This window comes from Lemur catta, chromosome 1 (assembly GCF_020740605.2).
Source record: "Lemur catta isolate mLemCat1 chromosome 1, mLemCat1.pri, whole genome shotgun sequence".
NCBI lineage: Eukaryota > Metazoa > Chordata > Mammalia > Primates > Lemuridae > Lemur > Lemur catta.
Window position 1 is genome coordinate 280,439,035 of NC_059128.1, and position 23,306 is coordinate 280,462,340.

A 23,306-nucleotide genomic window follows, 5' to 3' on the forward strand; every position below is an offset into this window, starting at 1 on the left:
AAGGAGAGTACTAGTGAAGAGGAAACAAACAGGTGCATGTCTAAGAAACATTGTTCAGAGATCAGACTGGCATGACTTAATGACAGATAAAATAGTGTCTGTTAGAAACCTGAAACTTATTCATACAACAGCCTGCCACACTGAGTTAGTTACAGATGATTAGTTTTCATCTGTATACAAACCTAACAATGTAACACTGGAAATGACTATCAGGATACTGCGGTTGATATGGCTCTTGACTTAACACTGTTCCAAACCACCAAGCATCATCAATAATAGAGCGGAATCTGTCACCTACAAGAGAAATGATCAAGTCTAAGGCATCTATTTCCTAACATCTATTAACATTTTTTAATGTACAAAATACCATGATACAGATAAAACAGAAGTAAAAAAATTGCTTTACAACTTGGGATACAGAAAATAAAAGAAATCAAAGTATATTTTTATCTTAAAACAAGCCATCTTTCTACACTTCAGCAATCTTCAACGATAAAAAAGAATGTTACTTTCAGCAATTTACTACAGGTATATAGCCATACAACATAATAACATAGGATAAAGTGGGTTATAACTAGACTTGTTTAGTGGATTCCAAAGTCTGCTCTAAAATAAGTCATATTACATTTTACAACGTGAAGAACAAAGTTTAACAAAATTCAAAAGTAACTTACAACAATGTGTGCTATAAATATATACTTGCCCAGTAAATATATTAAATACATACACTTATGAAACACATAACATTACCTGAAGAATAAAACAAAATTATGAAAGTAACTATTAGACTTTAATCTATAATTATTTTTAAAGTTGTTATTACGTAAAGACCTCCACATAAAACAGTGTCCTAATTCTTAAGATCACATATTAAAAATCAGGTCTAAACAAACACTCAAAAACAATATATACTATTTAAAAGGATTAAATAAACACCCACATATCCCACTATCTTGGCATAATACAAAAACAGGCAAGCAGATCTTAGAAGGGCTGCTAGACAAACCAAGAAAAATATGGAATGAAAAATTTAACTAATTTCAGTGGTTTTAGGTTATATAGATTCTTAAATGTATTCTATAACTGTATCTAACACTTCAACTGGTGAAAAAAACTGCATTTGATCTGTGTTTTACATATATTAAAAAAAGATAGACTGCTGTAATAACCGTATCTCTTTCTTCCCAACCATCCCATCATTTTCAAACCAAAATCAACCAAAGCAAACAATAAAGTCACCTATCCAGCATTAATGATTCTCTGGTGTAGATTAACAGTTTTACAGAGATAATATAAATCAAAACTAAAGCTAGAATTTATCTCGAAGAATATTTATACAATAAAATACCAGTGAACAGTCTTAATTAGATAAAATATGCTTACAATGCAGTCTTCAAAAGTTTGAAAAAAAACAATGCCACAACTACTAGACCTTCATGTTTTGAGGGCCTTAATATATTTTCAAATTTATGTTAACATAACTTTTATGTATACTTTACTTCGAAATCACTAGAAACCATAAGCCCCTGAAAGAAATCTTTCTAAGGAGAATATTAGAGCTGGAAACTTATAATTCGAGATAATTCACACCATGATTTTGTCCAATTCTCTAATACAAATAAGCTTATTTACATAAACATTACACTGAATGTAATCATAATAAATTATCGTAATTTTAAAACTCAACTGCTCCAATTTTGAAGCCTAATACAAAAACATGTTTAGAAGAGAGCCAGTCTTTGATACGAAAAAGTAACTTTTTATTTTTCTTCCCAATTTACCTAATACTAGAAGATAATTTCAGTTTAGATAAATTTCTTCAGTATAAGACCAACATTTAAATAAAAAGGAGCCTTAAAAAATTAGTTTTCTAATGATAAAAGTGGTTTGTCTAGGTTTTTGGTAGCTGATCACCTGGCAATCCATTAAGATTTGTCAAATAAACTTACTATGGCCTATCAAGAGTAGGATAAAAATCCACTATAAAAATGGAAACAGGCAACTTCCTCTAGCCATACTGCTCAAATTCAAGGCCAAAAAGTAAGATTTTATGGAGAAGTAAAGATGAATTAAAGTTTATTATAAAAAGATCTGATAATTTCTCAACCACAAAAATAAAACAGAAACCATTAAATTACATGGGGCAACTGGGACTCATCTCTGAAGTTTAGCTAATTAAGTTTCTAAAAAAATTTTAAATGGACACGTTGTTAAAATATGAGAGCCTCTATCTTACACCTTATGGGGGTTGAAAATTTTTAATAGCCAGGAAGCTTTAATGTTCTTTGAGACTTGACTACATGACTTACTAACTCTCACACATTCCAGGTATTTCATTTTTTTTTTAATTTTTATTGCTAGATGTTTTTCTTCATGAAAAATTTCTTGTACCTCTAGTCCCAAAATCATCCTGGTCACTTGTGTAGACATCACCATTAAGGAGAGTCTATAAAGAGCAGCCACACACTCTGACAATCTTTCATTTCAAATGAGGATGATCAGAGAATTTATCTAAAATTTACTTATTTGTAGTACCCATAGAAAAAGGTAGCAGTAACTAGCAAGATTAATGAGGTCTTAACATCATTTATGAATGTGTACACCAGATGACACAGCCTGAGTATAACTTAATATTTCTAGTAAGAGACCAAGAACTGAGCTATCCTAAATGACTAAAGTCAAGCAACACAAGCTCCCCAGATAGCATTCATTACACACTGAACATATGTATACCTGTGAAACAGGTACTATAGTTGCTACCTAGAACTACCTGACCTAATTATATTCAATTATATCCTGAGATTAATGGCCTACATGACTCTGAAGAAGTGAGCTCACCTTAAAATCACATTAAAGTAATTTTGTACCTACATTGAGGTAATTTCTTATTTTCTGTCCATCCACACATCACATGGTTATAAAAAAGGATAAGTGTGAACTTTTTTATTTCTTAAAAAAAGTTTCCTCAAGTCTTCTAAGTCTAGGTTGTTATGATAACAAAGGTAAAATATTTTGGTAGACCAGAAGATTATCAGTGTGAAATCTGAAATTTACCTATTTGTAGGTAAATCAACCTTCTGATCGTTTTAGATCCCAGGATAACTATATAAATTATACCAGTGTTACATTAAATATTAATTAAGTTAGCACAGGGAAGACTGAAATAAAATGAGTCTACTCTAGCTTATAGTCAGTTAGTGAAAATAAACTTTTCCAAACGTCATAAACCATAAGAACAGAGGAAAAGTTGCTTGGCTAGAAAGTCTACCTAGAATCAATTAAGTACCAAGCCCTAAAAAAAATATAATTTATAGGTCACTTAATATTTCTTTCCAGAATTTACATGTTTGTATAAAACATAATTAAGAGTGCCACAAACAAAAACTTAGACCAATAAAATATGAGATTAAGGCTATATAAAACTCAATAAGGACTTACAAGACTGCCAATTCCTCTGTCTTGCTTCATCATAAAATTGACGCAATACAAGAAAGTCAATAACATCTGGCATATCATGATATCTAAACAAAAATTTAAAAATTATTAAATTCCCTACATAGTAGTTACAGTCTAGAGCAACACTATCCAAAAGAAACACAACAGGAATTACATATGTAACTTTTAATTTTCAACCAGCTATATTTCTAAAAGTAAAAAGAAACCAGTATATTTCAATAGTGTATTTTAACTTAATATATCCTAAATATTATTTCAATATGCAATCAATACAGATTAATGAGATCTATTTTTTTCTTCATACCAAGTCTTCAAAGTGCAGTCTGTACATTTATAGCCCACTCAATTTGAATTATCCACATTTCAAGTGCTCGATAGGCACATCTGGCTAGTGGCTACCGTATCAGACAGCACAAGTGCAACAAATTATTAATTCTAAAATTTTCTCAAAAACAAAAGCAGAAACAATTTTGCCTACAAGTCAGAATTCTCCATCCATGGAAGTGGCATGCCAAACTCTATAAAACAGACTGCCCATGCCTAACTGTTGCTGTGACATGCCTATTCTCACTTCTGGGGGGTTCTCCTCCATTAGAAGCTTGACCCACACGCTTGGGCTGCCCACAGTGCTCTACTAGTTACCCTGCAGCTAAACGGGAAGGGCATGCCAATCATTAAATCAGCAAGATGGAAAATCTAAATTTAAAAAAACTCCATCTAAAAAAGTAATACATACCTAATAGAGAAAGATTTATCCATAAGTTTTCCAGTCGCTGGATCTATAAATGCTAATTTGAGGCAACAGAGTGTAGGGGGCCCAACCTCATATCGTATTCCAACTATTTTGACCAATTCTTGATCCTTTAACAGACATTTTTGAAGAATAAATGGTTAAAATATTAAAACACAGCAATTGCTCAACACTGTAATTCTCCACATATTGCTAAATTAAGCAAACTCATACTTTAGGGGTTCCAAACCAGCAGACTAGTTTAACTTACTATTAATTATAATCATTGTTGCTAAAGTTAATCTCTGTATCTTTTGGAAGACATATTTAGTACAATTTCTAATATAAGGATTATACTCACTTTAGAAAGTCAGTATATTCACTTTAGAAAATATACTACAAAAATTTAAGAACGAAAATAAAAAATCACCAATCAGCTCAATATTTAAAGACAACCAACCACTATTAATAATCTAAAAGTTTTCCTTCTGGCTTTCTCTTCATATAGACAATTTCTATTTGTATAATTTTATACTGTGCAATCAAAATGTTTAAGCATTTTGCTTATTCATAAATATCCCCAAAAACTTGGTATTTAACTTCTGCCAAATACATTCAGTAACGAATAATATTTGTTAAGACTCTACCATGGGTTGTGACTTACTCTAGGCAGTAGGGATAGGACAGCAAAAAGGAGAAAGTCTCTACATGGATAGAGTATCCATCAAATGGATTTGCCACAATCAACCTGCCCCCTAATGTCTGTTTCCTTGATACTAGGCATACAATAGATTATTCATCCATTTATTCACTGAATATGTGATTATTATAATGTACCAAAGTGGTAAGTACAATCAATTCTGTTTGCGGTAGTTATGTTCTACAAAGTCTCCTAAAGCACTGAATACTCAATCAGCGCCATCCAGGGATGGGGAACCTGCGGCCTTTCTGATTTCAAGATTGTTCTTTTTTAAGCAGCAAAGGAGGCAAGAAAAGCTTCATCTTTCTCTGCTGCATGCTTTTAATGAAAAGATTTGTTCCGTAAAATTTGGATTCAGTCAAAGGCTGCACTTAAGGACCTAGAAGGCCACATATGACCTTAAGGCTGCAGGTTTTCCACCCTTCCCAGTTTTATGTGTGTTTCTGTTTAAAGGCATCTCATTAGATATATGTTGTTGATTGATAACCATTGAACTTACATCCAACAGCACTCTAATTCATACTAGAATTAACCTTTTCTAACACACATGTGTTCTCCCTAAGGCACAACACAGCCTTTCTTTCTGCACTTAGGAACACTAGACAGCACTTCAGGACTATGCTTAAGGGTCATTTTAAACAGCAAGGTCACTAACAAAAAGCACAAAAATGGGAAATGTGGCACAAAATAGACCACAGAAAGGACATTTGTTCGCTGTGTGAGAGATGAAATAAGAAGGCACAGTGTCACCTTGTACCTCAACTAAAAACATGCTCATTAGGCAGATCAAATTTTCTGCTGCTCTGTACATGTCCCTGAATAACCAAAAAGCTCCAAGTATTGATTTTGGGGTTACAAATAACTTACAGCAAGTAGGTGGTTCACAAATACAGAATCTATGTATAACAAGAATTGACTGTACCTAGGTACACAGTTAAGTGGAAACAGACATAACTAAAACTTAAAGTGTATGTTAAGCCAAATTCATAGAAGCAAAGCCAGTAAGTTGAATGTAAGCGTTAAGAACAGCTATCTTTGTTAAAAGTGTTCTTTACATTTAAGTTATTAAGAAGTATCAAAAATGTATAAACTAAAAGTATAAAGAAAATAAAAATCATTTGTAATCACCATTGGTATTTTGGTATTTTTCTTTTGCTTGACTACTAATGTCTTTAAAATTTTGCTATCATAACCCAAACATCACATCCCATTTTTCATCTTACATTGTGAAAATGTATCCATCATTCATTCAATAAATATTTTAACAGCCTCAATTACAAAGTCAGCTCTACATAATAGATTGTATTAATGCACAATGATAGGATTCATTCACTACTGTGAGTATTTGGGTTTTTTTCCCCCAATTTTTGTTTTCATAAACAGTGAGATGGAACTGCCTGCCATACTCACATTTACAAGTATTTCTGCTTACTTCCTAAATTACCAGAAGTAAAATAACAGATGTAAAAGTTCTAAATATTTTTTGGTTTCAATTCCTATCACCAAAATACCCACTACAGAAAGCCAGGACCGCCTGACACACCCCACCTGCATTATTTATTTATTAATTGATTGATTGATTGATCGATCGATTGATTGGCTGGTCAAGTGAAGCAGTGGGAGCAGAAAAGAAAGGAATCTGTAACTGGTTGTGATCAATTAGTTGTAAACACCACTGCACTTGGACCAACCCCCATTTCCATTTTCAGTAACTGTTAACAAACCAAAATCTTGCTACTTGCTAAAATGTGGCATTTTCTTTCTTGAACTAAAACAAAACAAAATTATAAAACTGGTTAAGTATTGGGAAGGTAAAATTATTTCCTTATTTTATTATGCATGAGGTTAAACCTTTGTTTTAAGTTTTATTTCTTCTTTTGAAAACTTGTCCTGGATACATAAACATTTTTAAGATGAATAATACATGTTGCCAAGCTGCCTTCCCATGACTCTACATAGTTATATTTAACATTTTACCTACCAATCAGCAACATACAAATTCTGCTCATTGACAAATAAGCCATCCCCACTGAATCTTAAGGCTCGGTTATAGCAGAAATATTTTTTTTAGTATTTTAAATTATTATGGATACATAATAGTTGTATATATTTACAGGGTACATGTGATGATGACACAGGCATACAATATGTATTAATCAAATCAGGGTAATTGGGGTATCCATCACCTCAGGTACTTATCATTTCTTTGTGTTAGAAACATTCCAAGTCTACTCTATTTTAATGAAATATGATTCCAGTAGGTTTTTAAATAGATTTATCAATAATTTAACTATATGTATGCTAATGTTTAATGATTTAATAATACCATCAATCCTACCCTAAGATCCATTTTTCTCCACGGTTCCTTGTTAGGGTTCAGTTCATAAATGTTATTTCTTCTGACGGCCTCAATATAAGCTTCATGACCCTGTCGAAAATATATTACCTACAAAAGGGAAGTACACATTTAAAAATTAAAAGAAAGCTAAGGAGCAATATAAATTTTGCTTTGTGTTCCATAAACATGTTTCTAAATTTTATTATTTTCACCTCATCACCCATTTGAGGCACAAAAGGAGACTTTCGAAGTGTGGTGTCAGTAATCCAAACTGGAGGATGAAATTCATATAAATGTTCCACATTTGCAAGCTCTGTTGGAGTCATCCTCCGCAAATTCTGCCAAGGGGAAAAGAACAGTTTGTTAGATTGGAAAGGGGCAGTACGTACCGTTTGATTGAGAAACAAAAGAAACTTCACCATTCAGAATGACTATTATTTGGTACATCCATTTAATGATTAGTTTTTAAACAGCATATGCATTTAATATTTGTTCCCTTAAAATACATAGGAATATGTCACTTCTTAAAGAATTGTAAATCTACCTAGCACTTTCTTAGCATCATCACCTGAATTCCTAATAGATTCTTCATACCATTTTACATCAAATGGTAGGGAGCTAACAGCCAACCTACAAGCTCTTTCACACACAGCCTGTTCTGCCAAGACTCCTCTCTAAGTCTGGCCACAGGCTAATCATCACAAGAAGCTTCCTCTTGATTTGAAATTTTAAGACTAGTGATTTTAAAATATGGCCACAAATTCTTTGTTACTTCTCTCCTCTTCAAGAAGTGGAAGTTAAGTCTGCTCCTCTCAAGCGTGGGCTGGACTCAGTGACTCACTTCGACCAAATATAATACAGTAGATGAGACAATCTGCCACTTTAAGACTAGGCCATAAAGACATTATGACTTACCCCTTGCCACTCTGCTAGATCATTCACTGAGCAAAGTCATAGGGACACTCAAGCAGCTAGCCCTAAGGAGAGGCCCATATGGCAAGGAACTGAGTCCAAAAGCCACATCAATAAGCTTGGGAAGAATACCATCCAACTCCATCAAGCTGTCAGATGAATGCAACCCAAGTCAACATGACTATAACCACATGAGCCAAAATTACCCAACTAATCAGCTCCCAAATTCCTGATCCACCAAAATATGAAATATTATTATTTAATAATAAATATTTGTTCTAATGAACACTTAAGCTTTAGGGTGATTTGTTATACAGGGAATACATAGGTTACATAAGTAACAAATACAAAGACTTGACATCTTTAAAAAAATAACTACCTGCATGAAATGAACATGTACAGTGTACAAATAATGATGGAATAGGGATGATATTACAATCATGAAGACAGAACATGTAAAATGAAAATGGTAAACATCACAACAGACAAAACCGAAAGAAAGCACCTTAAAACGCCTTGAAGTCTGTTTTTGTTGTTAAAATTGACTGGAGAAAATAAGAGTTATGGCAAGATTCTGAGCAAAATAGTTTTCCCTTTAAGATTTAGAAAGGTGTTAACTGTCGAGCACACAGCTTAGAACAGCGGAAATAAAAGTGTTAATAATAAAGTAGCTTTTCCAAAAATGAGTTCACTTTTTTTACATTTGACTCCTACTGACAAAACATTTTTAATAAAGAAATAAACGTTCCAATTTCTAGAAGATTTCTAGTTACTAAATATGGAAAACAATGTCGCTATAAAAGTACAGACACTTGTTTCTTAAAAAACATACTTTTCTTACCTCTTTTTTAGGCTTACTTTCTTTCTTCCTCTTTCGTCTTCTTTTTGGAGGAGATAAATTCTCAGTAGATATTTCATCTTCTGAACTACTACAAAATCTAGTAACTCGTCGACGACATGACATTCGTAAAGGAGGCTGCAAATTGATACCTGCATCAGCTGTCCAATCAGAATATCTAGATGAAGAGTCACTAGAAAAGGAGAATGCTTTAAGTTGTATGGAACTAGAATATAAGCACTAATAGCAAGTCAATCATACAAACTTGAGGGGAAACGAAGATCCCAGAAAGATTTGGTCTGAACATTCTGCCTTCACTACCAAAAAATATTTAAATGACTGAAGATCATGACAGAGACCGAGAGAAAATGAAATCTTCACTGACACTGGACATTAGGAAAGGATGTAAGCCTGAAAAAAATTTTTAAGTACACTACAGATGAGTTCTGATGGAAGACAACTAACAACTCCCCTTTCAGAAAACAAAGCACCGAGTTATAGCAACAGTAGAGATCATACAAAACCCTAAGAGTAGGACCCACTACCACTACCTTGTTGGAAGAGACGGAGGTATAAAGTAGGAATCTTAACTAGAATCACAAGCCATCAATGAATACACTGAGCAGCCCAAAGGAAGAGTTACCACATGAAATAGAAAGCTATAAATGGTCAGTTTCTTCCCAAGAAGGCGGACTCTTCCTGATATGATACAACTCCATGAAAGAGACTAATCCTAGACACACTCTGGAACAAAAGCAGACTTAACGAGGAAACTAGATACGGAAAACTAGCCCCTGGCCCACTATTAGCTTCAACACACACAGAACAGAAAGATAAAGGTCTCTACTGGGGCCATCCTTGTCTCAACTTTAACCATACACCTCTCGGTCTCTATAAAACACAAACACAAAAAAATAATTCTAAAAGGTATTTATTATTAAGTTATTAAGTATGAAATGTCTGATTTCCTTAAGTGCTAAGTTTGACAGTTGATATTTCTGATATTTCACTTTGACACTTCTTGAGTTTTTTTTTATTGTGAAGGTGCATCTTCATTCTTTCAAAAGCACATTTTAGCTTGTAATTATTTTTCAAATTTTTATTTTATAGCAATTTTTGTGAAACCATGGACAAGTCAAAAATTTGTGTTATTTTTAAATATGAGTTCTGTTGTGGAACCAATGCAGTGCAAACAGCTAATGAACGCACAGTATGTCAATGGTGTGAGAAGTACCATTCCGGTGATTTTAATCTTGAAAATGAGCCATGTGGGTGACCTGAGACCAAGGTGGATAATGATGAGCTAAAAGCTATAGTGGAAGAGAATCCCTCTCAACCTATACATGAATTAGCAGCAAGGTTTGAAGTTACTATTCGAAAAATATTAGACCATTTGAAACAAGGGATGGGTACTACATGAACTGAACAAGTGTCAGAAAATATCAGAAGATATACCATTTCAAAGCTTGCTTTTCTTTGCTGTCAGGACATAAAGGTGAACCATTTGTATACTGTATTGTTACATGCGATGAAAAATGGATTCCTTTTGACAATTACAAGGATTCGGCACAATGGATGGCTAAAGATGAAGTGCCAAAACACAGACCAAAACTGAATATTCATCAAAAAAACCTAATGGTGTCTGTTTGGTGGTCCAACGCTGGTATTCTCCAATACAACTTCATGAAACCTGGACAGTCGATTACAGTGGATGCCTACTGCAACCAACTGGATGCAATGATGAGGATGCTTGCAATTAAGCAGCCGAGATTGGTCAACACAGACAGGGCAACCTCTTGCAAGACCACATGTCACAAAAAACAACTCTGCTCAAACTACAGCAGCTGGACTTGGAAACTCTCCAACTCTCATCCACTGTATTCATCAGACCTTGCACCAACTGACTACCACTTCCTTCTAGGCTTTGGACCACTTCTTGCAAGGAAAAATATTCAATTCTCCATAAGCTGTGGAAAACACCTTTCACGACTTCATCGCCACTTGCTCTCCAGGCTTCTTCACTGCTGGTATATGCAAACTACCATTAAGGTGCCAAAACTGTATTGATAGTTTAGGCACATACTTTAATTGTCCTGCTTCTTGTTTGAGATATAATAAACTGAACATGTGATTAAAAATCAGACATTTCACATTTAACGACCTAATATAAAAAGAGCTGCTTATAAAATTATGAGAGCATCTGCTTTGTATAAATAAAATTCAAGAAAAGTTGAATGCAAAGACAATGAATACAGACAATGAAAGTAAAATAGTGGTTGCCAGGGGCTGGGCAAATGGTGGAATAGAAATTATTGAATGGGTGTAGAATTCCAGTTTTGGAAGATGAACAAGGTTCTGGAGATTGGTTACACAACAATGTGGATGTACCTAACACTTCTCAACTGCACACGTGAAAATGGTTATTTTTATGTTATGTGTATTTCACAATTAAAATTTTTTTAAAAAGAAAATGAAAACAAAAGAAAAAAAAAAACTTCAGCTCCTTATCATAATGAAGTAAAAGAAGACAAGAAAGGACGCAGAGAGTATGGGACAGTGGTTTGGACTAAGATGGTATCAATGAAAACAGAAGGTAATTTGAGCAATATTTAGGAGGGAGAATTTCCTAGATATGGCTATGGATAGGTTGTGCAGACAGAAAAGAGATATATGTCCAGGTTTTTAGCTTTAACGTATGCCAAGATGAAGGTGGCATGTACTAAGATGAGAAAAAGGTTGAAATTTGGATCCCAAAACTAAAAAACTGTAACACATGCAATAATAATGAATATACTGATGGTTTTACCACATACACTTTGCATACTACTCTTTTCAAGTGTAGCTCAAGACTAAATTGATATTTTTAGTATGCATATTTAACATTGCTGGGTCAAATTCTTAAACTAAAAATTCCCAAAATATTTCCATAGCAGCAGCTGTTAATATAGTTTTCTTCTCCTTTTAAGTGTATTAAAAGCTCAATGCTAATACGTTCCATACTTGCAAACTCTTGCAAGTATGGTTCCATCCAAGGCTATGACTAAAATCCTATATGATCAAAACAATTAAGAACAGATACCTTGAACTTTCACTGTAACTTTCACTTTTTCTATCACTTTTCCATTCATCTTCTTCAGAAGAACAAGAACCTTCACTTTGATCACAGGAAGTTTCCTAATTTGTGTGAGAAAGGAAAAAAATTTTGATTTCTGAAGTTAAGTAACATATCAAAAAAAAATTTCACATAATCATCCCAATTATAAGACTAAATCATCTAAGAAATAAGTATAACAATCAGTAAAAATATAATTACATAAACTGAAAACAAAAAGCAAACTTCACTATGTCGTTTTTCTTATCAAGGCATAAGACAAAAGAAAACATCTGCCAGATTTAACATTACCACTATCAGCAAAGAAACTGATATAATAAGGCCATCTTGAGTGAAGTTAGTAAAAAGTCAATGTAAGTGTTCTCTGTTTGGGATTTTAAACTGTTAGTCTAACAGGTGTGCGCAGTGCTATCTGCTGGGTTAATTTTCAGTTTCCTATGGCATATGATGGTTGAGTATCTTTTCATATGATTATCTGTCATCTGTATAATCTTCTTTGGTGAGGTGTCTGTTAGTTCTTTTGCCCATTTTTAAATTGGTTGGTTTCTCACTGCTGAATTTTGAGAGTTCTCTGTATATACAGAATACAAGTCCTTTATCAGATAAGAGGCTTACAAATATTTTCTCCCAGCTTGTGGATTTCCTTTTCATTTTCTTAACAGTATCTTTCCCAGAGCACTTTTTAGTTTCAGTGTAGTCTAAATTATCGATTTTTTTCTTTTGTGTTTGTGCTTTTGGTTTTTTTATCTAAAAAGTCACTGCCACACCCAAAGACACAAAGATTTTACCCATTGCTATCTTCTGGAAATTTTATAATTTTTCTATCTCACATTTATATTAAGTTTACAATCCATTTTGAGTTCGTTTTTGTAAAACACTGGTGTCTAGATTTATTTTTTTGAATGTGACTATCCAGTTATTTCAACACTACTTGCTGAAAAGAATATGCTTTGTCCACTGAGTTGTTTTTGCTCCTTTGCCAAAGATCATTTAACTGTATTTTTATTGGTTGATTTCTGGGCTCTGGATGTTGTTTCACTGATCTATTTGTCTATTCTTTCACCAATACCACCACCTTGAAAACTGCAAATTTACAATAAGCTTTAATGCCAGGTAGTATCAGTCTTTCAACTTCATTGTCCTTCATTCTCCTTGTGTTGGCTATACTGAGTCTTTTTCCTCTCCATATAAACTTTAAAAATCAGTTTGTCAGTACGCACAAAATTAATTTGCTGAAATCTTGATTGGGATTATACTGAATCTATAGATGATGCTAGAAAGAAATGACAAGGATGTAGATCATAGGAACCCTCCTCCCCACTAATGGGAACGCAAAATGGTACAGCCACTTTGGAAGACAGTTTGGCAACTACTTACAAACCTAAACATAAGCTTATCATGTGATCCAGCAATCACGGTCCTTGATGTTTACTCGAATGAACTGAAAACACTGTGTCTGCATAAAACCTACACACAGATGTTTATACCTTTATTCATAATTGTCAAAACTTGGAGGCAACCAACATGTCCTTCAGTAGATGAATTGATAAACTATGCTACATCCAGACAATGGATTATTCTTCTGTGCTAAAAATAAATGAACTATCAAGTCATGAGAAGGCATGTAGGAGACTTAAATGCATATTACCAAATGAAAGAAGCCAATATGAGGAGATTACATACTATATGATTCCAACTATACAATAGTCTAGAAAAAGCAAAACTATGGAGACGATAAAAAGACAAGTGATTGCCAGGGGTTGGAGTGAGAGAGGGATGAATATGCAGAGCACAGAGGATTTTTAGGGCAATGAAACTATCCTATATGATAAAGGTAATGGTGGATACATGTCATTATACATTTGTCCAAACACACAAAATGTACAACCCCTAACAAACTATGGATACTGGGTAATGTGTCAATGTAAGTTCATTGATTGCAAAAAATGTGCCACTCTGTGCAGGATGTTCACAACGGGGGAGACTATGCATGTGTGGAGGTAGAAGGCATACAGGAAATCTCTGTACCGTCAGTTCAATTTTGCTATGAACCTAAAACTGCTCTGAAAATCACAGTTCATTAATTTTTTCAAAAAGCCTATGTACACAAACGTTTACAGCAGTTTTATTCACAATTATCAAAACTCAGAAGCAATCAAGATGCCCTTCAATGGATGAATGGATAAACAAACTATGGTGTATCCATACAACAAAATATTATAGAGCAATAGAAACAAGCTATCAAGCCACAAAAAGACATGGAAGGGCCGGGCACAGTGGCTCATGCCTATAATCCTAGTACTTTGAAAAGCCAAGGTGGGAGGATCACTTGAGATCAACCTGGGGAACAGTGAGACACCATCTCTACAAAAAATAGAAAAATTAGCCAGGCATGGTGGTGTGTGCTTGTAGTCCCAACTACTCAGGAGGCTGAGGCAGGAGGATTGCTTGAGCTCAGGAGTTTGACGTTGCAGTGAGCTATGATCACCCTATTGCACTCAAGCCTGAACAACAGGGCAAGATCCTGACTCAAAAAAAAAAGAAAGAAGACATGAAGGAACTTTAAATACATATTGCTAAGTGAAAAAAACTCAATGTAGACAGTCGATATACCATGCGATTCTGACATGCAGGAAAAGCCAAAACTATAAAGACAGTAAAAAGATTAATGGCTGGTAGGGATTCAGGGGGAGGCACGAGTAAGTTATACCACAGAGCATTTCTAGGGCAGTGAAACTATTGTGCATGATACTGTTACGGCAGATACATAACATCACACATTTGTCCAAACCCATAGAACTAAATAACACAAAGAGTGATCACTAATGTAAAGTATGGAATTTAGTTAATAATAATGTATCAACATTAGTTTCATTAGTAGGAATGAATGCACCACACTAAGTCAAGACGTTAGTAAGAAGAGAAACTGTGTGCAGGGGGAGAGTGAGTATATGGTAACTCTACTTTCTGAGCAATTTTTATGTAAATCTAAAATAGCTCAAATAAAGTGTTGGGCTTTTTTTTTAATTCAACGGGAACATAGGGGAAACAAGACTGCCTGATTCCTACAACCCTAACAGTTAGAGTCTTCTTTAAGTTCTGGTCACAGATACTAGGCAGTTACTTTCAAATTAAGACAACTACTTTTCTTATGTAACAAACCATTTACACTAGGTTCATTCACAATGATGAAAAATCAAAAACTGATACACCAAACCTCAAGTAAATTGCTATCTTTGCTTACTTCATTTCAACAAGCAAAATCAAAGTCAACATATTCCTTTAAAATGTTTCTCAAAATGTGAATCAATGCCACTCTAGGAATACAGATTTCTAGGCTTACCACTCTAGACCTACTAAACGGAAACCTGCTTTTTCTTCTCAAAATGGACTTAAAAAAAAAAACAACAACCTCACATTAATAAAAAAACTCTTTCTTAAAAGCTACTACCTAGAAATTAAGCAGACTATGAAATGTTTTACCTGTATTATCTCAATTAACTCTCAAAACGCTTTTACAGAGGCAGGGTTAACATGAAGCTAATAAAACAAGTTTCAGAGGTTCTCAATTTAACTTGCTACCAAAGCCTGGTGCAAGTTTGTAATTCTGAGTTATTTTTCTTAAAGAAGGTCTCTAAAATTATAACAGATTCCAACCCCACAAAACCTAGATCCACCCTCCCTATGGGTTTTGTGTTGTTTCCCAAGTCCCTATCTGCCCACTACTACCTCTTCATATATAGCAAAACCCAAGCTAAGAAATGTCAAGTAATACGGTTAAGGTCACAGGAAATTAAGTGCAAGAACTGGAATTAGAAATCAGAGCCAACTCTACAGCTCATGCTTTTTCTAAACCAAAATGAAACCAACACACACCCATCTCCCCATCTCTGCAACAGTACTGGAGAACAAATCCATACCACTGTAGGTGGAGAAATAATCTACCACAACACAAAATTATGATTTTAAAAGCTCAAGGGGATTTAATATTCTACATTATCAATGTTTGTTTAAATACAGTAGTCCCCCTTATCCACTGGGGATACATTTCAAGACCCCCAAGACTGAAACCATGGAGAGTAAAAAACTATGTACTTATGATCTTTCTTCTTGTACATACAAAGCTATGATAAAGTTTAATTTGTAAATTACACACAGTAAGAGATTAACAATAACTTAAAAATAGGACAATTATGTCATAATAAAAGTTACGTGAATGTGGCATCCTTCTCAAAATATCTCATTATACTGTACTCACTCTTCTTGTGATGTCAATCTGCTAACAAATGGGGATAGCATATACAGCATGAATACACTAAACAGATGACTCCTGTCCCAGGCAGGACAAAGTGGGACAGTGTGAGATTTCATCATGCTACTAAGAATGGTGTACAACTTAAAACTAATTGTTTATTTCTGAAATTTGGCATTTAATATTTTTAGAACGCAGCTGGCCAAGGATAAATGAAACCACAGAAAGCAAAACCATGGAAAGCAAAACTGTGAATATGAAGGGACTATTATATTTTTCTGAAGTTTTTGAAAGGTCTTTCTTAACTGAAACTACAATTAATAGATACAAAAAGAAAAATCGTAAGATTAATACTACTGAGGATTTCTTAAAAAAAAACTATTGACAATCATTCCTGATTTTTATAAAACAGCACTCAAGAAAACAGGCATTAGTTGAAATTTCCCTAGAATAAAATATACAGACCTATATTAAAGCATCTCACTGTGAAAATGGTAGAGACATCTCTATGAACAACAGAAGTATGGTCCACTATATCCACTGTTATTCAACATTATAATGGAAGTATTAATACAATTAGATAAGCGATATCAATTAGAGATATAAAAATTATAAGAGAAATAGTAAAACTATATATATGAATAAGAGTATCACCTGAAAAACCTCAGGGAAATGATAAAATTAACTCAAAAATTCACTAAGATAAAAGACATAAACTATACTGTGAAATAAGCCAAAGATAAAAGGACAAATATTGGATAATTCCACTTATATGAGGAACTTAGAATTGACAAATTGAGACAGAAAGTAGAAGAGAGGTTAGCAGGGACTAGGGGAAGAGTATGGACTTTCTGTCGGGAATGATGAAAAGTTCTAGAACTATATAGTGGTGACAGCTGCACAATATTGTGAATGCTATTAACACCAATGAGTTATACACCTAAAATTGATTAAAATAATGCATTTCATGTATATGACCCAGCAAATTGTCTCCTGGGTATATGCCCAAAAGAAATGAAAACATATGTCCAAACAAAAATCTGTATATAAATGTTGACAAGCACCATTATTCATAGTAGCCAAAAAGTGGAAGCAACATAAATGTTCATCAACTTATAAATGGATAAATATAAACAAAATGTGGTACATCCATACAAGGGAGTATTAATGGGTAATAAAAGAATGAAGTACTGATACATGCTATACATGGATTAAACCTGAAAACATTAGGCTATGTAAAAGAAGCCAGTCACAAAATCATAAAGTTTGATCCCATTCACATGAAGGTCCAGAACAAGCAAATGCAGACAGAAAGTATATTAAGTAATTGCAAGGGGCTAGGGAAGACAGAAAACAGTGAATGACTACAAGTAGGTATTCCATTTCTTTTAGAGGTGAAGAAAATGTTCTGAAATTGAATAGTGGTGACAATGACACAACTCTTATCAACATACTATAGGCTGAGAATCCCTTTTACGAAACGCTTGAGACTGGAAACGTTTTGGATTTCAGAATTTTTTTTTTCAGATTTTGTAATATTTGCATTTACACTCATCAGTTTAGCATCTCAAATCTGAAAATCCAAAATCTGAAATGCTCCAAATGAGAATTTCATTTGACTTTCATTGTCTGCATTGAAAAAGTTTAAGATTTTGAAACATTTCAAATTTCAGATTTAGGATGCTCAATCTGTCAAACCATTGGATTGTACACAAATGTGTGTGAATATGTCAACAAAATTATTTAAAGGTTGTTTAAAAAAACAAAATATGAAATTTTATCTTAATCTCTATAATACTGTATTTTCACATAAATTTGCAGTATGTGCAAAAAAAGGAATTAGACAATTTGTTTAAGATTATCTTATACATTTTAAAGTAGTATACTCACATGTCTTACAGAGCTTGAAGACTCATTTCCAGAAGATAACTCATGCTGGCTAAGATTTCTTCTACCATAATTTAGATATTTACGCCTACATGTCCTCTGTCTAGACTGTGACACCAAAACCACAGAATCCGACTGAAAAATAAATACACAAATAAAAATCAACACCTAAATAAGAACAAAATGGGCATTATATCAAGTTTCCAAAAGGATTTAAGGAAAAAAATAAAGGTTTGTTTCAAAAGAAAATATCCTTGAATAAATGAAATTTTTGCCATATACTTTTAATTCAAGCTTGGTATTTTTACTTTTAAGGTCCTTAGAAGACATGTGAAGAGGCATATTACATGAGCATTCTTCAAACTATGGTGTAAGGTGGTTTACTATGAAATGAGAGAAAATAACAATAACCTGAAAAGGATGTCCCTTTGAAAATGTAAATCTCAGAAGTGAAAAACACGTATTCATATGATGTTGTAACCAATCTCCAGGAATATATCACTATCCATATAGAGGTATAGAGAAATATCAGAAATAATCTTCAAATATTAAACAATTATTCTGGGGTTTTAAATTTTTAGATAATCTGTTGTTGTCAGTACTTTTCAGTTCTGCTCGTATTTCTTCCATCATATTTTTATTAAAACAGGCAAATCTTTCAAAATAAGCCAAATAACTACATTAGTTTAATTTTCTAAAAAGGCAGGCCATTCCCCAAACACCAAAGTCATATGTGAAATTCCCAATGAAAGCACACAGTTCTTGAAATGATGCATAAATCAATTTTCATGAGTGCCATCTGCTGGATGAACACTAGTCTGTTTTGGAATTTCAACACTATCTATCACTGGCTGATGTTAAAAGAAATTCAACTTCCCTTAATTTATCATTACTGGTTTCAGCAAAAACTCATTAATGAGTTTCATGAATGATAACAGGTAAGCACAGGTGGGTCAACACTTTCACTATGAACAAGAAAATCTGGCAAAACATATTTTTAACAAATCAGTTAAACGGCACTATACACTTTAAAAGGCTAGAAGAATTACAGGACCAAGTCAGGAAAAAGATGATAATTTTTTTAAAACCCTAGAATTTCATCCTGGAAGAGGAAGCTAAAAAATTTATCAAGTAACCAAAAAATGACAGACCAACTCATGAGTTAGGCTAACAAAAATTACAATTCACAGATGTCTATGTGTAGGAGAATCCCCCCAGGCTTCAGCTGTTAGCCTAAAGGGCTATAACCTAGACTTGTAGGTGAACCACAGACAGAACAGTAATCCAAGGAACTAATGCCCATTCTTGGTGGATAAGGCAATGCAGGCTTCAGAGTGGCCCTAGCAGCCTGCCAGAAGCAAATATAAATCTTCTCTGGAGACGAAATGCCATCCTATGTGCTTCAATTCTTTTAAAACATTTAACATTCAATCAAAAAAATAAACAACAAAAAAAATTTTTAAAATGAGAAAAATCAACAGGCAATGAATGGTAAATGGTTCACAGGGAAGCATGACATTGAAAAAAATGAAACTACCAGACCTCCGTTTTCAAAATAACTATAGCTAATTTTTAAGTAATTATTAATAAAAAAACGAGAACTTTAGCAGAAAACTGAAAACTTCCCTCCTCCCCCGCCAGAAACAAAAAAAATGAAAATTCAGAACGAAAAAATATAGTAACTGAAATTAAGAACTCAGTAGCACTGTTAGGCAATAGGCAACTTCTCTCAAGTTTTCAAACTACTCCCTCCTAACAACTGTACAACCTTAAGTCTACCTATTTTAAGTCCAAAACAGAAGACCTTAAGCAAAAAATATTCTACTTCATTCAGATGAAAGTTACTAATATTTTTGTAAATCAGAAAGAAAATTCTAAATTTCAATTTAATTTCTAATTTAATAAGAAAACAGAATTTAGGTTACCTTTTGTGAGAGCTGTAGAGTTTTCCTTTTTCTTCCTATTATATAAAGATTTCTTTCCTCTTCACCTTTCTCTAAACGGAAGTCTTCCAGCTTCCTACAAATTTAAATACCCATTTATATTAGTTACTGAACTGATGGATAACTAAAGGATATAAGGAATAAAAATTAATCATGATTCTAGGAATCACAAGTTTATATACTCTTAAAATCAATACACAAAATTCCTAAAGATAAAGCAAAATGTTAAAAATTAAATATAAAAAATTCACATATTTATATGAATATAAATAAATAATCTCAGAGGCAACTAGGTCCTCATATTTGACAAAAATCATTCATTTATTTGTATTCTGATTGGCCCTCTTAGGACCAATTTGAATAGGATCTCTCATATTAACTTCTCAAAACATCCCCATGTTTTCCAAGAAAATTCTTTTCTCTAAAGAAAAAATAAGAACAGAATCCACCTTCTCTAAACTTAGTCAAATTACATATTTTATAATTTATAGGAAACAAGAATGACAATGTTACTAGTTTTTCTAATCACCTATATTTCACTCACATGTTACAACAACAGAAAGATAATGTTACTGTACTCAATTTCGAAATAAGGGACCTGCCACCATGAAGAAGGTACTAAAGATCATTTTTCTTCTCCCTGGAAAAGACTGAATGCCTCTTCTCTCCAATTTGATTATTAAAAACACATGGCTTTGTTTTTGTTTACTTTAACATACCAAAGGAAAAATTTCTAAGACTGACATTTTGGCCACACACCAAGATATAACTGGACATCCAACTAAGTATAAAAGCAAATGCTACAAAGATAAAAACTGATTTCTAAGGAAACCACTTTTTTTTCCTCAAGGTACACCTGGTAGCTATGAGCATTATGTAGCTCATAGCTCTGCACAGTAAGGTTATTTATCTTCACACTTTTTTGTATTACCTAAATTTTTCACAATGGACACATAATATTTTTATAGTCAGAAAACAAATTTTTAAATTCTCTTGATCCATATCAAATGACACCCTAATACACAGCTATGCAAAATTCAGCCTTGTTTCCACTATAGGGACTATTGCCAAGGGCACTTATCACATTTCAATCAGTATCTCCTTTATAAAATCCGATGTGAGCTTTATTTTAGAATACAATGCTATAAAGAGTTAGGCTCTTCTTTGTGAAAATTATATTATGGCAGAGAGCTGACTCATAAAATCCATTCTCCTTTTCATCCTTATAAACAGACTCTCAATTTTTATCTAGGTTCTTTACTGCCCCAAATATAAACTGTGTTACCTAGTCTCATTAGCTTAGTATGGACAAACAACAACATTCTGGTCAATGGGTTATAAGCAGAAACTCCATGCCACTGCTTAAAAGAAGTTCCCATGACTAGAAATGTCCTTTTTGCCATCTGCCCATCCTAAATCTCAACCTACATCATAAATACAGATACGTGATGGCTAGAGCTTCAGTAGCTACCCTGGACTATGGGGTGACCTTCAGGTTAGAATCCAACCAAACTCCAACATGGAGATAAAAAAACACAGGAGCCTAAGTTACTGATTAACTGTTGAACCACGAGTCCAGCCTTGAACTATCTATTTCCAGTCTTCCTATAGATAAGAAAATAAATCCTTGTGTGCTTAAGAAATTATTCTTCAGGTATTTCTCTCCTGATACTCATTTGCTTCTCTTGGTTTTGACAGTGAAAGTTTCCCAAAATGATACTTTGAGTTCTAGTGACCATGAAGCTCAGACACAAATTTAAGGCTTACTTATAGCATGTTATATACACAATAGTGATTTTCTGTTTTTTCCTCATCGCAATTCCAGATTCTGCTTTTCACAATTTTATTGTGTACTTATAAAACTTTCTCAAAATCACTGTACAATATATAAGTACTATCCAATACATTAATTGACCAATCAATCACTGAAACTCTTCTGGCTAAACACATAAATTTACAAAATTATCTTCAAGATATTAGTTGTTCTGAGACAAACTTGACAGAATACTAAACTATTTTGGATATCACTGAAAAAAGTATTTGCTGCTTCCATTTCAATGTTAATACAAAATCAGTACATTACAACTCAGTGGAAAAGATCCTACTGCCCAGACTGTAATTATGAAATATCATTTCTCACTAAAAAATAATAGGGCTAATTCCAGGTCTAGGTAAAAACATTTACAAGATGAACTATATAACATCTTAGCATGCCTGACAGTAAGGATGCTATGAAGACTACTACAGTCATTTGGAAAAGACTGAGGAGCTTCTTGGGCTCCTCCTGGCCAGAGAAAACACAATTTTAACATCAGTAAGGAGTATCTTATCAAGCCAAGTCCTATGGATTAAAAAAAAAGGAATATCAGAAATAAATTGAATCCCAGCAACATGATTTATACAATGAAAAACAAATTGGTCATATCTGAAGAATAAAACAACACTGGTTTCTAAAACTTAATGAATTAATGAATCTAGGCATTAAGCATCAATGGCTGCTAACATCATAAAATTCAAAATTAGATATTATGAGTGCCTTCTGAGAGAATTATACCACTTACAAAAGCCTTGCAAAAAACTGAAAACATTTATGATATTTGAAACAACTGGAAATTTAAAACATGGACTGAGGCTGGGCACCATGTAATCCCAGCACTTTGGGAAGCCTACACGGTAGGATCATTTGAGGTCAGGAATTCGAGACCAGTCTGAGAAATACAGCAAGACTCATTTGTACAAAAAAAATTTAAAAATTAGCCAGGTGTGGTGGTGCATGCCTGTTGTCCCAGCTACTCAGGGGGCTAAGCCAGGAGGATCACATGATCCCAGGAGTTTGAGGTTACAGTGAGCTACAATGACTCCATTGCACTGTAGCTCAGGCAACACAGCAAGACCCTACCTAAAAAAAATTAAAAAATAAAAATGAGCATGGGCTGGATATTTGGTTATACTGAGAGAACAGTTTATTTTAAGGTATGGTAATGGCACTGTAGTTATATTTTAAAGCAATTCTTTATCTTTTAAAAATACATACTAAAATACTAATGTACGAAATATTATGCCTGCAATTTCCTTCAGAAAAATAAGGAGAAAAATGGGTATTCGTATAGATAAAACAAGACTGGCTCTGAAAAAATT

At 33.5% G+C, this 23,306-nt stretch overlaps 1 protein-coding gene across 1 annotated transcript in view; it reads right to left on the reverse strand.

The window, feature by feature from the left end:
• The window catches only part of BRWD1 (bromodomain and WD repeat domain containing 1), a 111,782-nt gene that overhangs the window by 43,859 nt on the left and 44,617 nt on the right, over positions 1-23,306 (reverse strand). Inside the window, exons 20-28 of the mRNA XM_045540682.1 lie at positions 20,151-20,244; positions 18,229-18,360; positions 12,054-12,148; positions 8,978-9,167; positions 7,437-7,562; positions 7,225-7,332; positions 4,193-4,317; positions 3,439-3,521; positions 183-294 (exon numbers count right to left, since the gene is read on the reverse strand). Of these exons, the coding sequence (XP_045396638.1) occupies positions 183-294; positions 3,439-3,521; positions 4,193-4,317; positions 7,225-7,332; positions 7,437-7,562; positions 8,978-9,167; positions 12,054-12,148; positions 18,229-18,360; positions 20,151-20,244 (1,065 nt within the window). The remainder of the gene's footprint in view (positions 1-182; positions 295-3,438; positions 3,522-4,192; positions 4,318-7,224; positions 7,333-7,436; positions 7,563-8,977; positions 9,168-12,053; positions 12,149-18,228; positions 18,361-20,150; positions 20,245-23,306) is intronic.